Raw genomic sequence first — 23356 nt, 5'->3', positions numbered from 1 at the left:
CCACATCTGCCTCAGGAATACATTTTCTTTCAAGATATATCATGGAAAGTAAATACTTTTAAGGATCATTTCCTTATGCAATGAATCTTAAAAGGCATTGAATCCTGGAGAGCTAAAAGAGACAGAACAAGATATTTATGCAATTCAATAGGACTAATTATAGAAAACATTATGGAGAAAAACAAGGTTTAGGGGTGGATCTGACTTGAACTCATGCAAAGATTCATGCAATTTGAACTGGAGGGCTATTAAAGGGTAGGGCTAGAAAATACTAATTTTGTTATCCAAGGTTTGTAAGTATGAAATGAGTCCTGCTCCAGACAGTATTCTTGGTCCTTATCCAGCAATACTGAGTCCACCTTTGCTACTAACTCTTCACTAAATTCTGTCTTCATCACAGAAAACAGAATTTATCCACCCTCTTCTCTCCTCCGTGGTTAAAGAGTGGATCATACAGGAAACCTGGCTGGTCTCATCAGGTGTGGAAGCCCATCTCCCCAGTCCAGGAAAAAGATTTGGCGAGAAAGGATATATGTGCATGCACACAGACACACTGCAGCTTTCCAATAACTGAAATGACACAGTTAAATCTCATGAGTTATGAATAAATATTTATGAAATTTTAAGATAGTGCTAAACTGTTGTCACTAAAAAGCACCTTTTGCACTAGTTGTTCCTTAAAAAGAATTTAGTCAAATTTCCTACTATTGCAAAACAGTCACTTTGGATTTGGAGAGAACGAGAGAGGTGGAAGACATTAAAGGCATAATGTGGACCCTACAAAGACACAATGGGATGATCGAGGTTTGTGGATAAACAACTGTAATGGTGGCTGAAAGCTGAAAGTGAACTGGAGTGGGAAAACTGCTTATAGGCATATAAGAATGATCAGTTAGGCCAGAAAAAAAAAGTCAGTTTGATTTAATGTGCAGAGATCCCTGTCCAAAACTCAGATCCTCAATTCTCATTTTGTCATCCTTCCAATCTGATAACCATTCAGTAACTCCGTTCTCTACCACATTTATAGGCAAAGATCATAGCTGCCTTTTTGAAAGGCGAAAGGAAGTAAATATTTAATAAGGACAAGATAGTTTACTGCTATAAAATATTGTACAAAACCCCAAGCACAACAGAAGAATTTACATGTTCATTTAATCTTCTCTCTAAGCAGAAACACTTGTGCCTCACAAGCCTGAAGCCAGGATATCAAAAGCCCTTTCTGCTCTGCTGTTTTGGGGAACACTGATGGCTCATGACAGTAGTGAAGAAGGTGCTCATTTCTCAGCAGGAGATTGAATGAAGCAGGCTATTGCAGACATTGCTGAAAAAAACTCTTGATTAAGACCCACACCACCTGCACATACTAATGTTTAATCACTGCCAGAATTGCCCTTTTTCCAGCTCAGCCAAGAGAGGCTGGACCAGTGAGTTACCAGTTCTCCCTCTTAGCCCACATGTCACATTGCGCTTGTTTTATTGGCTTACCATAGGAAGCAGTTGATGAATTATTTGATTGCCAAACTTCTTCCTTCCAGAGAACTTGTTTCTGATAATTGTGTATTTTTCCTGTCCCTTTTCCTCCCCTCAGTTTGGGGCCAGACACAATGCCAGGTAGCATTCAGAGTAGCAGACCATGTCCATATTACTATAACTAGCTGTCGTTACCAATGCAAACTCCTTTTTCAGAGTTGTTGATCTGTTTCACTCCTGTCATCTAATCAATTGCCCACATGATCTGTGACAGATGTCATTTCATAAGTGGCTACTAACATTCCTTGGCTTCTATTCTGTCCATTCCCCATCCTAATCATACAGCTTCCAAGCTTTTGCATCAGCCTGTACACTTCCTATAGCTTTGAAGTCCTTTTCTGTCAGCTCAGTTGTCTGTCTGCTATGGTTTATCATTCCATCTCTTCCAAAGAAGGGAATGCTGTTCTGGGGAGGGGGATGAAGAGTAAAGGGGGTTCAAGTCCTGTACATTTTCTGTTGTAACCCAGTGGTAAAGTGTACCTTGTTAAAATCTCTGGTGACAATCACTTGACTAGCCTTGATGTTTTCCAAGGGATTTGTTCTATCTAACTGGTGAAGGGTATTTATGTGACAGCTGTTTCTTTCCAAGACATCACCTTGTCATTGTCTTGAGCATGTCAGCTGTGGTTTTTCAGATATACACCATCATCCCGGCAGACAAGTCAGGAGGAAGGCAAGGAATGGCTACGCTCCCATTCAACTGGAGGCCTGCAGGACACTGGCAGTCAGTCTCCGCTTGTTTCTCCTTCAGCTATGTCTTCATCTGCAACTGGAAAATACCACTTTTCCAACCTCGGTAAATGCTGTTTCCCTTCACTGTTTCTCCCCCTCTATAATACAACCATAAAATTCAACTGTACATATTTCTTAGTCTGCCAGACTAGGTAGTTTATTTTTAAGATCTTCATCACCATATTGTGTTATCGCACTAGTGAGGGGAAACTCAACGGTGTTGTTAATGCAGTGGGCCAAGGCACCACATATTTTTCACAGAGAAAAAAAATCACAGATTCTTTATGACTTGACCAAGGAGAAAAAAATGGGAGGTAGAGCTGGAAATTAGCTTCTAATTCAAAGCTACTCATCTTTTAGATTTCACAGTCAGTAAGTTTCTTTCCAGTGATTTTAGTGAATGTCAGAAACTAAGCATTGCATTTTTTCTACATACAGATTTGCTTTGAGATAGACCTTTTTAATGTGTTTCGGTAGCTGGACCTGGCTGTAACTGCACTGGGCCCAACCTAAATCCTAATCTTGAATGCAATACAGTATTTTGGGATGTGAGTCACATTGCAGTTTTATTTGATTACAGGCCAAGGTTTAGATTTCATTATTCTGAATCTTGTTTCAAATTAATCCAACACAAGTTTGGTTTCTTTGATAATTTTATTTTTTTCTTAAATGCTGAATAGAAACCACTTAACCTGCACTGCACTTGACACATACCTAGGTTCACAATGAGCTTTATATGGTTTAGAGCCTTACTGAGGAATTAGTAACATCCTTTAAAGCATTAACACTTCATCACTCTGTCGCAACTTATGGCATCTATAGGCTATGACCACTCAAAAGAAATTTAATCAGACATACACATGTTGGTCTTTATTACACACGGAAATAGAAGTTGGACTAAAATACTCTTAAAAATGAAATTGGATCCTGGCTAAACAAGCCTCTGCTTTGAATTTTCCTCCTGTAGTTTTAGATACAGCTCTTTGTTAGCAGTGGTTTTCCACTGTATTATTTTCTGCTTACAATTATCTCCTTTTATTTTTGTTCATAGTTCTTGTGAACTCACAATAGAGAGCAATAAGATCATGGAGTTTAATTTTTGTTTTCATTGTCCTTTCCTTTTTTACATTTTAGTAGCCCTGTGGAATAATTTGCTGTCACAACACAGGTGGTCTGGTAGTTTATAATTTAGAGAAGATCTTGCACGATCTAAAATAAAAGTCCAAACACTGAGGCTGAATTTGGCTAGACAGCTTTTTTTTCTAGGCATTGAGATTGTGTAGTCCAGGGGAACCACAGCCCCGCTTTCCTTCCTACTGGCAAAAAACTTTGCAAAAGCTTAAAACAGGTTCATCAATGCTGTTCTTGATTTCAACCATGACTGACTACACCTATTTATTCGGATGAGATTCCACTGAGGCCTGTGTAGGAATTTTTAACCTAATATGGTGGTAGGTGCTCCTGAAAATCAAAGGATAAATGTCTTGCATATGGAAATAAACTTTGGTCTTAACAGTCACCAGTAATACAGATACATAACAATAAAATACAGATACTGATTAATTAGAAGAGCTGCTTATAAAAATACTTATGTCCTCTTATTCCTTTTTAACTTTTGAATCTCCTCCCTTGATTTTCTGTCTTGGGCTGCCAAAGGGTGTTCAGACATTGTTTTACAGGATTAATCTCATCCAGCTCCAGCTCCTTTGAGGTCATCTGCTTCACCTTTTTGTTGTGGCTTTAAATGTAGGAATAAAAGCCTTTCATTTCCTCAACAGCATGAAGTCCACCTAACCATGCTAGTCCTACATTACAATTTTATGAAGAACCAAAATTCCCTTAATGGAAATGTGCTTCATTAATAAAGCTTTGTATTCCAGTGAGTCCAACCAACCTATCACAGTTTAACCTTCCTGGACCCAGCATGATGCGTTCAAACAGCATCCCTGCACAGGACACTTCCTTTGATCTCTATGATGACTCCCAACTGTGTGGTAGTGCTACATCCTTGGAGGAGAGACCACGAGCGATCAGTCATTCAGGTTCATTCAGGGACAGCATGGAAGAAGGTAAGACTGAGGAACTACTTAGATCAGCAAACATGCCCCAAAATAGATGTCCAAAGCATAGTAAAATTTTAAAATATTTCTTCTGCACCCCACACCACAGAAACTTAAATGATTCTGTGAAGTTTTATTAATACTGTTGAGTTTCTCTCACAAGTCTTCCATATCCTTAAACATGGAAGATATTCCTTTCACCCAGTAATATGCAATGCTGTGTATCTCATACATGTACAAGTCCTCTGTCAGAAATTTTGGAGGAAAGGAAGCCATTCTTGGAAAATTATTCTTTTTGCCTCTGAATCCGGAATGACTGAATGTACCTTGACTATTGTGTTTCTCTGATTTCTTAGTCCTACTTCTGTGCTTTCTTTTTTTTCCCCAAACATCAGTGCTACTTAGCATCTCCTTTCTTTTGTAGTAATTTCATCCTCCCACTTTCCTACAGCTTCCTATAGCAAACATCATGAATTTCTGTATTTAAATTCTGTAATTTAAACTGAGCTCACTACTTTATGTGGATTATTACTGTCTGCTTCCTTTAATGCTATCTGCAACATCTGGAACTTGGTGAATATCTTTTGGTTTGGTTTTGGGTTTTTCTCTTTTACATCTACAGAGCCCCTGACAACTCCCAACTGTAACATTTTTTTCTGACTAACATTTCTGGTAAATCTGATTATTTGAAGAATTCCTATGAGTGAAAAGTTCTTACACCCTTTAATTAAACAAAAAAAGACAATTGAAATTCCATGGAATTCATTCTATAACATCTTCTTTACTGCTAAGTGATGACAATATAAATTATCTTTATAATAGGCAAATAAAAAAAGTCTTGCCTTATTCCCAAAGCTCACAGTTATGATATAAAAGGGGGGAAATAAAAGTCCTATATAAAACAACAGACAAAATAATACTTATACTTTTTGATTCCTTTTACTGTATTTTAGATGATCTATCAGGCAGACATCTGGGTATGTAATACTAGCAGTAGGGTGCAGGACAACTCAAGCTGTGAGATGTCAGCACAGATGGCTGGCTGCACAGAAGAATATCACGTAATTCAAGGACAGAGCTGGCTACAGACTCTTTGCTGAGGAACAGAATTATCAAAGGAAACACTGGAAGAATAATAGAGAAAATAAAGCAAATTTATGCATAGAAAAAGAGGTGTTAAATGTAGAATTTCAGTAATGGGTCACCAGTGGCTTTAATGAAAGTTTTTCCATTGGTTATGTTTCATATCCAGCTGGAGTGGATAACCTGATCAACCTGAGTAAATGAAAGTCAATGCAGCAGTAATAAACAGTTTTCAGTAGTTTACAGTCATTAGAGATTAACATGGAATGATGCTGTTAGAAGGTCAAATGTATTTTAAGATAGGAGCTTGGAGGAAGGGTAAAGTTAAACAAGTGAGGTAATGCATAGAGCCACTGTGTATGAATGCAGAATTGGAGTTTAGCTGAGGCATTTAAACCAGAGACTGAAAACCAAACATACTTTGGAAGACGCTGAATTTCAATTGTCAGTGTACCACATCTCTAAGAATACTAAACTAGATTTAAAGTCCATTTGGCTAATGCAAGTATTCTTGTAGTGTCTGGATTTTGTATACTGATGCCAGGTAGCTATTAAAGCAAAATAATTTTTTTACCAAACCCTGGCAGATTATAAATATCCAAAAAACTTCACGTGAAACAAAAATAAAGAGAGGTAATGAAATAAATCTTCTTTAACATTTTCTGTGGGTATAGCCTTCCTCAGGAGCAGAAAGGGCCAATTTTTTTACAGTTTTAGTCTTCATTTGCCATTTCCAGATAGGCCAGGAACCCCATTTCTTAAAGTGCAGCCCTGCAACATTCACTCGATGCTCTTGACGTTGACTCCACTGAGAATTAGGGGAAATATGGCACTACATCTCACAGTTACCACTTCCCATGGACTACAACTACACAGGTCAGCATTGCTGAGAAAAACTTGGGAGCTCACCCCACGGAATGTGAACTGTTTTCCTAAGCATAGTCTCTTACTAAAATCATTTGCTCAGCTTAGGGCTGGTATATAAACAGCTCGATTTCTGGTTTTTCTAAAGAGTGTATTTATCAAGTGATTTCTTGTCAAAGCAACAAAAGGGCTGCTTGGTTTGCTGATAATAATAAGAAATGTCATTGGCTCACTCACCTGCCCCATATACAGGAAAATGTTTTTTCTGTATAGGACAATCTTTCTAAATGCAGGGATATCTATCAATAGCTATTCTATACTGATAACTCATAATTGCTCTTTGTGGAAAATTGGTTCTCATCTTAAAAATCTGTTTACTTATTGAGCCACATGGGGGAAGTTCTATGCTTTCATCAATATTTCATCTTATTTTCCTTTTTTTAAAGTACACGGGTCCTCATTATCACTTGTCTCCAGCACATCCTCTCTCTACTCCACGGTGAGTATTGACATTGTAGAAAAAAGTTCTGCTTGCCTCTGTTCTTGTTCATTGTTCATGAAAAATTCAATACTTGGAGATCCAGAAGAATTAGAACTTTACTGCAATAAAGTAGGAATATTTATTTTCAGCTTTGTACTACTACATGCTATTTTAGAAAACAGTATTTTCATCTTTTTATGTGAATTGCTTGTAACTGTTTGAAATCACCCAGTATACATTTTGAAAGCTAAAAAGAAGGTAATGGTCTAAGAGTGTCTCTTCTGTGGGGATCATTATGCTATTGTAGTTGACCATTTAGAGGCATTTACTTACTTTCAGCTAGTGCACAATTTAGAAAAGTATTTATATCCTGGCACTGCTTGAGGTAAACTTCTTGAAAACCACAAGATTGCTTTAGGGTAAGGGAGATACAATTTGCAGTTTAACTGTCTACTGATTTTTCTCTCAAGTGACAGCATTTAGATGATATTTACAAAGAGAAGAATAACTTTATAAAATTTTAGTCTTACATTAATTAGATCAAGTAATATTTATTTCTATCTCCAGAAGTTGTTCTGGGTTTGATTTTTTTCCCCTATTTTATTGCTGTTTCTTGAGGTTTTTTTTAACTTAAGCGGGTTTTTTTAATATATTTTGCATAATTTATTTCTTCGGTTGTTCTACTGATAAGAAATCACCCATAGGGGAGCAGTTAAACATGTTTGGACATTCCCTTGCTGACACACAACAGTTGCTTTGCAATCTCCTCACTAACTACAATTACACGCTGCAGTAGCCCCTTTTCACAGGAGAGCAGCCCACTTACCTGCTTTCATCCCAGGCATTCATGAACAGTCCATGCCCTCTCCATATGTCCAGGTGTTGAATAGTGTGAGCTGACACTCCAGAGGTGGACTGCTCTACCTGCAGCCAGCACTAGTTCTTGCCTAGGAATACCAAGCCCATGCAGTTTGATGCATCTGTAGCACATGGTAGCTCTGTCTCAATGCTAAACTCGTGTTAGCTTGAAACGTATGCTGCATCCATGCACAGTCCTGCCTCTCAAAGTTCTGTTTAATCATAAAAAGGTTCATACAAGGGCATATCTAAAACATCAGGTACACATGCCTTAAGTTTTTACAGGCCTTAAAGTGCAAGTTGCAAGTCATTCCAGCCCAGACCAGTCCTGAATTATTTCGAAGAGGGGGAGGGGAGGGAAGGTGGGAGGTGTAGAATGTATCTACAGACTGCTGCACATGAGGCGTGACTAACATTCAGAGTTAAGTTTCTCACTTATGTTTTGGTGGTTGAAAAAATCTTCAGAACTATTTCCCTGTCTATGAGACACTATGATCAGTTTGCATGGGAAGGTGTGTCAAAAAGTATAATTCAAGCTTTAATGTAAAATTTTAGAAGAACGGTATGAAACTGATAGATGAAAAAAATCAGTTTATAAAGTGACACGGGGTGCCTTCAGCACCCAGTAAGTCTGAAATACCTGTGCTCTGATATTGCGTAATGTAGCAATTACTTACTATTTATATAACCTGTTATCTTTCAACAGAGTATCTTGGAAATAGTAACTAAACCCCATGATAGTAAAGAATAGTATTTTTTCTGCACAAACTTTAAACTGTTTACCCAGGTTCATACTATGATGTCTTCTGACTGTGAATTCACACTGCAGCTGAGCCCCACTCCTTAAGTAATGGATTATGTAGGCAAGATAATAGAAGTTGCAGAAAAATCTGCAAAGGGCCGTAAAGAAATTAGTATCACAAAATTACTAGGATTGACTTTTTGGAAAGATTTTTAATCTGAATTTCTTCCGCTTGATTCCTCTGTGAAAAAAGTTTAAACTTTGCAACAATTAATCAAAAGATGATGCACAACTGGAGTATAGAAACATGAAAAGTTTAACACTCAGTATCACATCAGCTGAATGAAGAGAGCAATGGGATAGCCTCACAAGGGTATCTCAATCAAATGTATTTATCAGATTTCTTGAGCATTTTCTTAAGCCTTAGTGCTGGTGGTTTTCTGTGGCTAATCACTGGTGAAATTCAGACAAAGTACTAAATAAAGATCAATACCTTTATGTATAATTACCAGAGAATACTTGAAAATCTTCAAATTATTCTCTGAAGATTGTTTCTTTGGGAATTAGAATATGAGATTCAAAAGACATTTCCTTATTTTCTGCCATTGAATAATACAATGACACAGAAGTTCTTCATTCACTACTATTTTCTGTATATATTGCCTTTCTTCTTGACTTGGATTTGGGTATTCAGGACTTAACTTGCATAGACTGGGAATCTAGCTTGTAGAGATATGCATGTACAGAGACATCCATTTTGTTTCACAGAAGCATATACCATGTAAGCAGATGTAGAAAATTGATTCAGTTTTGCCAGTGACTACATTTAGCTCTCTGAGTAATTGAAAAAATTATAATAGGTTGTCTCCTGTTTTAATCTCCTCCTTGCTCAGTAGGTGAAACAATTAAATTTTCACATATTTAGTTAATTGCCAATTTCTCACACTGACTCTCAGCATTAGCTACACTTTGACTCCATAGGCTTCATTGATTGTGCTAAACCACGCTCAGAGGGGCTGTGTAAGGACGTATCATTTGTACCTTAACATTCTAAGGCTTCAAAAAAAAGAAAAAATCATCCTTGCAAGGATGGGATGCATGCATATGATGGAGAAGTAGAGTGAGAAAAAGGATTTTTTCCTTTTAGAGCCTATTGGAACAATGGCTGAGTCCTGGGTTACAATGGTCTCAGCATGAACTTAAGTAAAAACTGCTCAGATGTATTTGATGGTCAGATTTTATTTTTTAAGCTAATAGTATGTCCAGAATCCTGTTTTTTCTCATTCATCTACTTCCTTCACTGCCCACAAAATCTCACTTGTGGGAGCCACCTTTCTGAACTCAGGGAGAGCGGCAGCACTTCCTTGTGCATTGAGGGAGTTGTCTGGTAACAACATATAGCAATGCCTTTATCAGCAGGTTTGGTTGGTCTAAGGACAAGCACCATGTTGCCACATGGTAGTTTTAGGAAAAGGTCACCAACCCTAATTTTTTGCTTTTGTTGTCACAGAAGAAATCATAAGGGGATATTGTCATCTTCAATCCCTTTGTGATTTTCCATGCACTATATATTTGATGTAACAATAGTGGGAATAGAACATATTGGTTTTTTTTATAGGCAGATCACCTTTTTGCAAAAATAGATGAGAAAGCTAGTGTGTTACAGTATGTGGGTCATGTCAGTGCTGGAAAAAAAAGTCATTATACTAAATCATCCTTATGTAGTGTGGATGTGTCACGTATTGCAGTAGTTTCAGCCAAAAGCATTTCCAAGTGTTGCCAAGGTAAATATCACAGCATCACAGTCTGTTTAGGGACTGCTAACAGATAAGCATGTATGGGAAGAGGCATTTTCCAGAAGTCTTCTCCCTTACACAAGATAAAGGAAAAAAAAAACATTTCTGTTATAAATCATTAAAATCCTAAAAGCCAAAAATTTGTACCTAATAGAGGCTCAAAATCAGCTATACTAATTTGTAATAACACAGAATAACAGAATAACACAGAATGTCTGATGCCAAAGAATCCTCTGAAGAGCCCTTACCTTGGGTTTTCTTAGTGTTTCTAGTGTTATTTATAGATAATTCTTCTACCTGCATTTTCCTTTTACTGCTTACTTCTCTTGCAGATAATGTTATGCTGCTTCTCTGAACTTGGGCCACCTCAGATCATGGGGTGGATTGATTTCCAGTACATTAACTGACTCATTTTGTGTTATGAAAGGGTTCTTTTCTCATGGCATGCCATTCTTTCCCATTAGAATCCCACTGAAGCAAGATCTCTCTGTCGACCAAATGTCTCCTGAATAGTACTAATCCAATGCTTAGAAATTGAATGACTTTCAAAGGTTTGCCTTGCAATGGTTTTGTTTCTTAGCTTGTTGAAAAAGGCTGCTGAGTAAAAAGCTTCAATATATGACACAATATGTTACAATTTGGAAAATATCTAAAATTATTAAATAATATTAGCAAGTTTAATTGAAAACTTTACCATGCCTTGATAGCCCTTAATATTTTGGTCAGTAGTCTTTATGGAATAAATTACATTAAAATGCAAGTTCCCCTCCCCTTCCTCAGTGTATTTGTTACAGGTATGCTGTCAACTGCTTTTATCAGGGATTACTTACTATCTTATTAGAACTATCTCTTGGTATGCAGTAGACCAAATATAAATCCAGGAGCCCTAATAATCATTGCAGCATAAAAGTGTGCTATGTCAGACTAAGGCCCGTGCAGTGAGAGCATAGTAAATTTTTGTTTGTATCTTAGAAATGTAGCTGCAGTTTCTGCAGTTTTGGTCCTGCTCTCCCTTTCTCCACTGTTTCATTTTGTCAGTATGCTGGCAGGCTCTTTGGGGTTTCAGCTGGAGCCTTGCCAAGTAAGTTGAAAAGAATTCCATTTATTGTTTTTACTGGATACCTTCCTTAAATGTAATGGATGCATGAAGCTATTCATTTCACTTCAGTGTAGCTGGCTTTTGTATTCTATTACTGCAATTATGTTGCACACTGATTCTAAGCCATTTCTTCTTTGTTTTTTTCCAGGCAGAAGAAAAGGCACATTCAGAGGTAAGAACTTTTCTTCATTTTTATGCTTATGTATTGCCTTACGTTATTGTATAGTTTATTGTTTACTTGCTATGGCTAAACTGCCTGGTTGGTGGGGAAAATACACCCTGTGTCTTTGCATCACCTTTTAAGAAGTATTGGTGAGAACCTGGTGCAGCTTTTAGAGTACTAGAAGGTGTTTTCTTAGCATTGTTCTGAAGAAAGCCTCCTGGCTGTCATTCTGAAGAAATGAAAAGAATCAGTGAGAACTGGGCATTGAGTGGAGGAGTTGTGATAGGTCTGATTTCAGACTTAATACCACTCTGTGCAGGATCTAAGGGATTGTGCAATTCAAGGTAAGGTGCTGCCTTTCAGGAGGAAAAATACTTCAAATGATTGCTTTGAACTTCTCTCCTTCACATTTTGCATTATATTAAATTTCTGAAACTGACCACTTTGATGGATTTCAGAGCAATGCAGATTGATTTCATATATAAATCAAATTTGACATGGAAAATAGCTTCTTTCTCCTCACAGTGTATAAGAATGGGTGACAAGCCTGGGTCAGCATCTGGATACAATTACAGACTTTCTCAAAATGAAGTCCAGGTTGTATTAAGAGGGCACCAAAGTGTAGCAGCAATAAAATACAGCAGCAAGGGGTGCATTTCCACTTCACAGAGCTACATGCCTTCCAAGTCCTGCATTTATGCGGCTCCTATTTTTACTATTTTAATCAAAGTCAACAAAAAGATATTTTGAGGAAATTGAACAAATAAACATATCCTTCCCTCCTTGCTGCAGTATATTTCAATATAATTTCATCTAAGATCACATCTCCTAAAGCAAAGGAACTAAAGAGGCATGCCATGACTCAGTAGTGTAAATTACAATTCCTCACTTTATTGCCTTTTATATAGGGCAGTATGTAGAGGTGAAACAACATTTCTTTCGGGTGTGTTTCTACATGATGTTTTCTCAGTATCTGGGAGCTTGTGATGCTCTTACAGATGTTGAACAGCACTTCATGAGATCTACCTTGTGTAGTTGCAAGAACATGATGAAAGTCAGCTTAAGCTGGAATGTTAAATAATTTCATTTGAAAACGAAAGAGAAAACTTGGAAAAATAAAAGGGTCAGTCCAGGATGGAGAACTGCTCAATGATCTGCCCCTGTTGCCCTGAGCTAGTGTAAATGACTGAGGTATTGTTGTGTTACAGAAGTACAGGAACTTGTTCATTCTTAAAGCTTGTGCAATATTCCTTGCTGGTTTTCATGGAAGTCATAAAACTGAAGTACTACAATAGTCTTTACTAGTGACTGGTACATGTTCGCCTTCCTAAGCTACTTTTACCCATTTTACTTCTCTAGTCTGGAAAAATTTCTTTTATGTCTGAATATGAAAGGCTCTTCAAAGTGAAACTCCATGCTGTGCTTGATTTCAGTACAATGCCCAAAAGTCCCTGCAAGATTTCAAATAGGGTTAAATGAGCTTAAAATGATGTGCAAGTTTCATGCTAGATATCTACCCTAGCTGAAATGGAAACAGATATTTTTCTTAAGGATTCTGTTTTTCATTAAAGGATAAAGGAGTCTTGAGTTAAGTTTATTTTCATGTCAACAAGCACATTTAAAGCTACATTTTTTTTTTTTTAAGTTGGCAAGAAAGTTTTTGAATACTATATAATGTTTAAAGTGGTCACATATTTGAATTTCAGGGACTGTAGGAAGCATGAGTTAGAGAAACAAAAATACTACTTTATCTCACCAAATTTTAGACATCCATAAAGAAAAAAGTCTGTGTCTGAGGTAGCCATCAAAGCCTTCTTCATGCCAGGCAGTGTGGGAGTACATTTTTCACGTTATCTTAGTCTAATGTAGACATTCAACACATGTTGGTTGCATCATGTCTACAGTCAGGCACGGTGAACCTCACCCAAGTGCACTCATGTTTCAGAACCTCAGGCCACATCCAGGGCAGCTCTCCTTGATTGCACTAAGCATATGTTTGGAACTTATGGGATTTGGTAAAAACCCATGACATTTCCCTTGCAAACAGAGGATAGTACATACAAAGTAATTAAGCATTTGCTCATATGTGCTCCCTTAACTGGAATTCTGGCTCATACGCCAGTTAAGTGCTAGAAAACAGCTGGAGCAACACTAAGAGACAACTTTTAATAATTTGTATTTCTAGCTGGTTCTGAAATTAAAATGTGAAGCTAAGACATTGTAAACGTATTGGTGATCTCTCAAGAAAACACAAAAATAGCCACAACGAAAAAAAATTGCTGAAATACTGACAGCAGTCTGTTGTTTCTCTAGCAAATCCAGAAACTGCGGAGAGAGTTGGTTGCATCACAAGAGAAAGTTGCTACCCTTACTTCTCAACTTTCAGCAAATGTAAGTATTTTTGCTTGTGATGATAAGTGGTATCAATGAATACATTATCAATAGCTCTTACTCAACACACAGTTTGTGAGACTTTTACTATTTATTTATTTTGGGTTTTTTTTTTCAAGTTAATTACTTCATTAAATGTCTATATTGCTCCAGCTTCAAGTAGAAGAAATCTTACGGAAAGTGGACAGTGGAAATGAAGAGTTTCCACAATTTGGAGGGGACAGTCCTATCCTGTTCAGTTTCACTCTTTTTTCAGAATCAGTTATTAAAAAAAGCCAAAAGTAAGGAGACACAACCAAAGAAAGGCATGATTTGCATATTCTGATAGAATTCATCAGAGTTTCATTTCACAAAGACAAACCCTGCAAAATGCAGTCAGGTGTGAAGCAAGCACAGTGTACAAGTATATATAGAATTCATATGCTACAACAACAGTGCTGATCTATAACTAATGAAAACTGGGCTATTTCACAGACAGCTTCCCGGTGTTCCTTCTAACTGACATGTGTAATATGCGTTATGGAACATGTTATCTGAAAATAATGCCAGATACAGAATGCAAACTACAGTCTTATCTGGTTGCTGTGGTTTCAGGTGAAGTTACTGGATAGTTACTGAACAGTCTGTAGTATTGTCATTTTTAAATGCAATTTAGAATATAATTACTGTTACTACTGTGAAGGAAATTTGAGATGCAGTTACAAGAATGTATCATTTTGCAGTTCAAGAAAGCAGTTTCCTGTTGTCTTGGGTAAGCTATAGAGTGCCTTTCTTTGAAGTGTAGGTTCACTGAGTATTTAGATTTATAAATACTGTTGTAATTTTAAAGAAATTATTTCATGTTTTGAGAAAACAATCTCTAGCTCTGTGAAAGCTTGTTTTTCTCTTAGGACTTCCACACATGAAAATGTGGAAGAGCTATGCTTAGCACTTTCTTCTCTGTTCAGATGGCTACAGAGCACCTGTGCGTGTTTGTACATTTGTAGCAGCGTAGGTTGCCAGACTCAGAATTCTAAGTACTGAGAATGAACAAGTGATTCAGATGTGGGACACTGTGCTGTTTGTAAATTCAAACTCTAGATTCTGAGTTGGGTTATTTATTTGAGAATATATAGGTAGAATAGCCAGCATGCCTATATTGGCTATGGGGTTTCATTGCTCACGTGTTTTAGACACTGATCTTCAACAGTTTGGGCAGTTCTCCATCCACCTGTCCTGAGAGCAACAAACTAAAACCCACACTGAGAGGTCAGATGAGCTAAGTCGATGAGCTAAGTCTCCACCCTTTTCAGTCAACCCAGAAATGCTGTAGTCTATAATACAGCAACAAGTACAATAAGGCAAGGATGTCTAAGCATTCTCTGCAGCTGAGAAAACGAAGCCGTTGTTTTATTTGTTTGGACAAATGGTATCCAATCTCTTCTCAGTCTTATTTAGAAGTCCTTCACTATACCTCTGGCCAATATGTCCTTCTATGAGGTAAACACCATAGAGGCTGGTTTCTAATAACATTACTTGTTCTAGGCAAATTTTCAAAGCCAGCTCCAAGTTACAATCAGATTTGATCCACAATTCAGTGAAACTGAGTCAAGTTAAAAATGTGTATTTTGGCTTTGTTTTCACTCAAACTAAATCAGCTGCATGGATAAGAAATAAATTTGGGTTGTTCTGTACAAATCAGATTGGATTGTTGGGTATCTGTTCCTACATACTGCCTCTGGGCTTCTGAACACCTATCAAGAATGCTTTTCTACTGATCTTACCGTAAGGACGTTTTCAATAGGATAGTTAAAAATATATGCATTTACATCTGGTTTTGCCTGTCCAGAACTACCACATTTGGTTAATTTAATCATGTTCTTTTGACTGTTACACACCTTCTAATCCATCTCCATGGAGACATTCTTTAAACTCTAAACCTATAAGCAACTCCAAGGCTGATCCATTTAGCACATGCATTTTTTAAATGGTACAAGAGAAATCCTTCCTCTTGCCTAATCCCTAACATGTAGAAATTCCTTCAAAATTAAATTTTTCAGGAGCATGAAACTTAGAGGCTTCAAAATCCCCAGGTATGAACAAGATTGTATTCACAATTAATACAATCTTAAAAAAAAAGTAGGTATTACTGGATATTCGGAGTAAATATTTTTGGTAGGATGTTCTCATGAGATACATACTTTACAAAACCAAAAAAATTGAAAAGTATTTCACAGTAACTGGTCCTGAGTTAATTTTCTGCTATTTCTGGTACAAAACTTGCAAAGCATTAAAACAACACTTCCGCATAAATCCAAACAATCAAAAGAGACTACTTAAATATTTTAGCACTACTGCTGTCAGTCCTTCGAGCACTTTATGTACAGAAATTCTAAAAAGTATCACTTAAACATCAGAAATAAAATCCAGCTTGAAAGCAGAGAGTATATTCAACTATTTAATTATGATAGAGCCACTAAAATTTAGTCTACTTACAGAACTGATATTTAAATGCCTGTTTTTACTTTTCATAAGAAGTCTGAGATTTATTAACAAACAATTGATGTAACTTGGCAAACTCATGGAAAACCTAGATGGGCTTCTAAATTTCATTAACTTGTACTGCCTTAACAATGCTTTCCTTGCATGTATTTATCATTTATCTTCTAGTCTAAGAGACACATTTCACCAATCACTGCTTTTTAAAGAAGAAATAGTCCTAATCACAAAATCTGAAATTTATTCTCAGAAAAGTAATCAAATCTCTACATGGATAATACTGAGACTCTCATTTTGAGTCACATTTGCTTGTCAATAAGGCTAAAACTTGAACAAACATTAAGTTTAGTGCAGAAAACTTTGATCACGGCCTGTGTTCTCTGTAGATACATCCATCTCTGGCAGACAGAGAGCTTTATGGACAGAGTATCTTTTGCGGTGCCTTTGCTAACCAGAAAAATGCTCTGTCCTTTTTGATGCTTTTGCTATAAATGCATTCATCTTTGCATTAGTCCTAAGCTCCTCATAATTTCCATACCTTCACTGTCTGAAAACAGGAAGCACTTTTTGCCTTACTGTGGTCTGGAGAAGGAAACTGTTAATAGCCAGAAATCTTGTTCCCTCATAGTTAATCTCGGTGTGAATTTGTTGTTAGTATTTCCCTTTGTAGAACTGAGAAAAGGTATTGTACACAAGTGAAAAAAAAGAGCATTTTATTCATCTCATTTCAACACTCTTTGTGCCCTTCTTTGCTTCTCCACAGAAGACTGTTGGTGACATTAGTACATAAGTCATTAAAAGACTGGCGGGTTGAAATTTGACCTATTTGATCAAGCTTTTGCTTGAAACATGATTTTATACCAAAATCTGTCAATTGGAAGTTACAGCATTTCTCAGGCATTTTTGAAAACTCTGCTAAAAATTTTCTCATTTGGTTTCATTTACTGTTTGGGTTTCATTGGCTGGATTCAAGTACTGTGCTTGATTTCAGCAGTTTATTTCATTTGATTAACCCCAAAGCGCCAGAGTGTTTTGCCTGCATATGATTAAATTCAAGCAGGGTCCAGCTGTCGTTTGGATGTTTAATTTACAGATTTTCTCTGAGATTCTTGCTTTACCCCTGGCATCTGTCTCAGTGTGGCTGAAGGGCAAATCTCAATACTAAATCAGAAAGGGCCTGTTTTCAGGGCATAAAATGTCCAACCAGCAGACTCCCTACGTGACTGACAAGGGCTCAAATTCCAGTGAGCAGCCTGACCCACCGTGTTCAGAGGGACTTTGATCAGTGCTTTGTACTGGATAAAGCTGAAGGGTGTATGCTTGCAAACTGTAGCAGACCCAGGATGCCAAAAGAAAGAAGAGGGGGTTTGCTGGCTAATGCTCTTGTTTGGCCAGCTCTTAACCACTATCCTACAGCCAAGCAACAAGATGCTAGCAGGCAGCAAACAGGAAAGGTCACCAGATGCACAGTTGCTGCTTGCAATCAGCCCTATCCCTTCTGGCCTTTCACACCTCCTTTCATTCAGCCGTGTCAGGTGGGAGGAACTTTATTTATTTACCTTTTTTTATAAACCTGAACACCACAGGTCAAATCCTGATGTGTGTTAGAAGACAGATGTTTCATATGTGAATGTCGTGTTCAGGATAGGCTGTAAACCTGAGAGCTGACGTATTTGGGGTTTGCCTGGTTGGGATAGTTTGCTAAGTAGGAAATGTTCAAAAGCAAATCTGTCCTCTTAGCACTGAAGTCATTCCCTAAACATACATCTCTTAGACTATTTCCAATGGGCATTTCACATGTTAATAGAAGTCAAAATTAATTCATACATGAAGGTTATCTAAAGATTAAGAGCTGTTCATCTATGTATCTGATATGTATGTCATGTTAATGATGGATATTTTTTGCTGTAGGTATACTTCAAGTAATTCCCACTTACTTAACTCTAATTCCAGGATGTCTATTTTCAAGTACAAATACTGCATTCAATTGTGAAGACATATTTTTACTTTAGAATAAGCATTACACAAAGCACGTGCAATATTCAAGCTATTCTTTGAAGTATTGCAATGATGTGTGTATGCCATGAATGAAACTACTGAATCTAATGCAGAGATTTCTAAGGTGTGAGAGACTGGCTGTAACTTAAAAAAAAATTAAAAAATCCTAAATATTTTTACAAGAGCGAAAGAATGGAAACTTTGAGATAAATTAAATAATCCTCATAAATTACCAAATTTTTAATTGTAAAAAACGTTTCTAATTGGAATTTTTGATTTCTGATGAACATTCTTAAAGACACAGATACTTCTTTCTCTTTGCTTTAATTGTTTTATGAATTATTTTGCATTTAACTGTTGAAATGCGAAGCCTGATCTCAAATGGGAATAGATACGTATACATATGTTTTATGTATACGTCAACAAACATAAAAATATACTAAAAATTTAGTCTTTTTCAAACTAAATTTTCTTGGTTTGTTGTATAGAATTTCTTTAAGGAAAATCTGCTTAAGTTTTCAACAAGTAGGAGTTCTCTAGACAGCTGAATAAATGAATATTCACTACCATGCAGAAAGGCAGAACAGTTTATTACTCTGAATGTAAAATTAATACTTCAGTAGAAGAGTATTGTGTTGTTATAAACATTTAAAGTAATGAACAATGCAATTAAAAGGTTTCTTTCTTGAACAGTTTTTGGTCAATTGGACTTTGAATTACATTTCTTTATTATTAGCAAATCAAGACCTTATAGTCTTTATCTGAAATGAGTTAGGAAAATGCATCATCTTGATCCAATTACACTTATGATGCAAAAAGTTTGGTAGAATATTCCAAGAAGGTAATGTGCTCTGTCATGGGCTGAATTTTAGTAAGAATCCTTGTGATATGGCTGTCTTTCTCTAAAGGCTGTCAGAAAATAACAGTGTCAGTGACCTTTGATGTCATTTTTAATTATGCTTTTTAGTACTTAATTTTTCTTGTAAGTTCTGTGGGGTTTATTCATGTGCAATATAGGATGAAGTTGTAGCTATGAAATAGGAAAATACTTTGCACAAGTATGCATAGTTTCGTACCAAAGTACTGTGGTCATTACAGTCTAATTGCTAGAAAAGGACAAAAGCAATGCATAATTAAACAAATTATTCCTCTTTCAAGCCCTCAGTCCCCACTGTAATTCTCAGAGTAAAGCAGAACCACGGGCCATCAGCCAAGCCGTAGATTTTTTTTATGAGGCAGGGAACAGTGAGCTCCATTAGTTTCCTGTTAAACAGACGTAATGAGGAGACATTTGGCCAAAATTCTGTAGTAGTGCATCTACTTTGTCTCTGATTGTGTTCTGGGTCTGTGGTCATCACCTTTGGAAATAAAACACCATAGATTATTCTGGATATTTTTAACATGGAGCTAATTAATAAAGTGGAATGTAAGTTTAAAAATCAGTTAGTTTTATTTTCCCAGAGGAGTAGAGTAGTAAAAACAACCAAGTAGTATTGATTGTCAGGTTTCCAGGTTCATTTTATTTAAGATTATAATTTCAAGAATGTAGCCTAAGTTATAAATGTTTAAATAGGAATATATACAATTACTAATTAATCTTTAAGAAATTGCATATTTGTCTAGTCTCATGTTTATCAGGAGTTAGTCCTTGTGGTATGTGTCCTTTACGAAAAGAGTTATCCCTAAGATATCCCTGGAGATGCAGAAAGCAGGTAGATTGACCTCTATACCCATAAGTAATTAAGTATATCTAAGTATACTAATAGTATAGTTTAAAAGGAGTAAACTTTTAATAAGTTTAATAAGAATAAAATAAGGGGCTTTCAAGATACCTAAATATTTATGGCAATCCAAAATTATTTACAAAACACAAAAGCCACTCACCAGTGTAACAGCTCTGAACTGGAGATGCAGAAGTAGCCTACTATTATATATATGATAATATTCTCCTGTTTGAGGGATAATATACAGAGCAAGGTGGCAAGAAGCCCTTTTCCCTCTCCTAAAGGGCAGAACAAAATCCTTTTTGGACCATGTCTTTTCTTGATTATACCTCAGATTCAGTACAACCACATACATTCAAACAGTTTTAACTATGCTTGTAAAAGCATGCAAATTTGCAGCTGAAAAATTTGCCAGGCACTGTGTGTGCCTGCACTGCTGTAATAAAAACTAAATTTCCTCAGTGAGGAAGCTCAGTTAATCCATTTGTGCATATAAATATGGTGGGTTTGAGTTATATTTCCGAGTGCCAATGTTTAAAAACTTTGCCTATTACCACTTTTGAGATGGTAACAAGAAAATAAGCATTTCCTTATGCTTTTACTATTTGATGTTTTGAGAGAAGTGGATGAAATTTTACGGACTTTCATAAAAATTAAATCATTATTTCCCTTGGCTGTACAAGCTGGCTTAGCATACTTGGGTTTTCATGACCACTTTCCTTTCTTTGCCTAGAAAGCTCAATGCCAGTTAGATCTGATGAAGTATCATTTAGCTCACATACAGTGTAAAAAAAAAAAAAAAAAAAAAAGAAGAAAAAAAAAAAAAAAGAAGGTTTATTTTTATTTTTTTTAAATCTTTTGGTCTGTTTCAAATTTATTGCTTTTCATACTGAGAGGTAAGACTTCTGGTTTTCAAGATTGTCTTTTATATATATTTGCACACATTATAAATGTTCTATTTACAAAATTTTTTCTTTACTTTTATACGCACACAGACACATACGATCAATATAATATTTATAGACTAAGCAATGACCTTTTGTAAGACTAACTGTGACATTTTTTGTTTGAGGCTCATGATTTTTACAAAGTGTTTTATTTGTGAAGTTAAAATTTGCTTTTCAAGCTAAAGTACTTGAATTCCTGTTTTGAAATGTCCAGTAATTGAAAATAATTGCTCCTGGACTTCTCTCTGGGAGCAGACTACTTCTGGCCAATATATCAGTAAACTTAAAGCAGGGCATTAAATCCATATTTCATTTCCGGGCAGGGATACCTGAGCTAATCTCATTCGGGACTAAAGAAGCCTGAGGAACAGTGAGTTCATTTGGCTGATTCATCTATCCAGCTCAGCTCAGTCAGAGTTTAAACTAATATTAAAGAGCTGGAGAAAATGTGCTTGCAGGAAAAACATACTTTCAAAAATCAAATGGATCTGGAAAAATGGTCCAATTATGACAAATGTTGTCTTTCTTTCACAGGCTCATCTAGTAGCAGCTTTTGAAAAAAGCTTGGGAAATATGACAGGCCGATTGCAAAGTCTAACAATGACAGCTGAACAAAAGGTAGGTTTAAAAAAGTGGATGCTTTAATGTAGAAAGCAGTCAGCAAATTTTGTTAAGAGTTTTGTTTAAAAAACACTGAAAGGAAATAGGAACATCTGTGGCAGTAAAACACATTTTTCTGTAATGGTTGCTGCAATCAAATCTACATGAATGTCCAGCAGCATCGGGAAAAAACTATGCAGCATCAGGTTTACACAGACAGTGTCATAAAGTAGTTTGAAGATAAAATCTTTCATTTCCAGAATTTAATTAAAACATGTGCCACTATAGGTTTACTCCATACTGAAAGATCCTGTAACAAAGACTTCTTATATATAAGATGCTGGAGTGCTTCATTACAGCCTCCCAGTGCCACCCGAATAATAGAATTAATTACTGGGAGCAAAGAAGTTTAAGTAGAGAAAAATAGCTCCTTTGAGAGAGTTAACAAAGGTTAGGCATCCTATCCATAAGTAAACAAGTTTGGGTTATTATTGTTGTATTTTGTCTAGTGGAGGAAAAAACTCCAAACCTGATAGGAAGTAAATTGAATGTGAGCCCTTGTACCAAGCTCAGGATGAAGAGGCTGCTTAGCACCTTACAGGATTGAACTTCTGAAACTCTCCACCCTTATGCATTTTGAACAATATCCTGTTAACGAAAGGCCTCCTTGAGCCAAACTGTGAAAGAAACTGTTTATCTGTGAGCTGCTAGTCACCACTGGAGTCTGTAACTGTCTATAAAAATAACATTTCAGAGTCTGGTTGAGCACCAACAGATGAAATGTGGTGAGACTCATTGTGAACTGGATAGAAAATATTTGTATTACTTGCTTTTGTTTCATCTTGGGGGGGGAAGGGGAGAGGAAAGAGCACAATAGCAATGAAATTTTCTTAAAACCAAAACTTTAAACTATTTTATAAAGTATAATTTAAAAGGTTTTCTTTCCAGAAGAGGTTAAGCAGTGATGTGGAAACAGATCATGTCCAAGTTTCTTTCCCAAAAGATTTAGAACTTATTCTTTTCCTTCTCTTCTTTTCTCTATTGTTGAGTTTAAATTCCTTTAACCCTCATTGTATAATGATATATATATATATATAAGACTGGACAGACAGGGAAGTAATAAATAAAATATTGCTTATAAAAGCAATCATAAAAGATATTTTTTAATAAAAATCATCTGCGCATTCTAATACAGAACTTCCTGCACTCAAGTGGAGTCATTTTACTTCAACTTGCAGGACAATTTCTATTAAACAGAGGGTTTTTAATTAAATTAGTATTTAAAAAATATTTTGAATTCATCCATTTAACAGTAGCCTCACATATTGAAGGATATAATTCAAATGGTTTCACTGTTTTTTGCAATAACATCATTGAGTTTTTCTTAATTTTATATTGAATAGTCATTTAAGACCCTTTTTAGATTACTCCTTGTAAAAGTGTTTTCTTCTTAAAAATAGCGTCATTGCTTTATCTAGAATAAATGAAAAAGAATAAGTTAGTTGATTTTAACATCTTTGGAGAGAAAGTATGCATTCTTTTTACTGTTGCTGTTATGTTCACCCAATCAGTCCCATGATCTTTAATTTGGACACTCTTGTAATTTTTTCTTTTAGCTTAGATAAGCATTACTCTTTTGTCATTATCTTGATCTCTCTTGGCTCTTCCCACAGGAATCTGAGCTTATAGAGCTAAGGGAAACCATTGAAATGCTGAAAGCCCAGAATTCTGCTGCACAAGCTGCTATTCAAGGAGCCTTGAACGGCCCTGATCATACCCACAAAGGTATGGTTTGTCATTATTAAAATAA

At 36.2% G+C, this 23356-nt stretch overlaps 1 protein-coding gene across 2 annotated transcripts in view; it reads left to right on the top strand.

The window, feature by feature from the left end:
* NAV3 (neuron navigator 3) overlaps positions 1–23356 on the top strand; it is a gene marked incomplete at both ends in the record, with an annotated part of 256615 nt that overhangs the window by 207507 nt on the left and 25752 nt on the right. For both annotated transcript variants that reach the window (XM_082281105.1, XM_082281104.1), the window contains 7 exons: positions 2166–2326; positions 4143–4331; positions 6716–6768; positions 11394–11417; positions 13722–13799; positions 21481–21564; positions 23220–23331. In XM_082281105.1, the coding sequence (XP_082137231.1) occupies positions 2166–2326; positions 4143–4331; positions 6716–6768; positions 11394–11417; positions 13722–13799; positions 21481–21564; positions 23220–23331 (701 nt within the window). The remainder of the gene's footprint in view (positions 1–2165; positions 2327–4142; positions 4332–6715; positions 6769–11393; positions 11418–13721; positions 13800–21480; positions 21565–23219; positions 23332–23356) is intronic.

This window comes from Coloeus monedula (genome assembly GCF_965178545.1).
Source record: "Coloeus monedula genome assembly, chromosome: 4".
Taxonomy (NCBI): Eukaryota; Metazoa; Chordata; class Aves; order Passeriformes; family Corvidae; genus Coloeus; species Coloeus monedula.
Note: the sequence above shows the minus strand (reverse complement) of the source record. Positions and strands in the feature narration are given on the sequence as shown.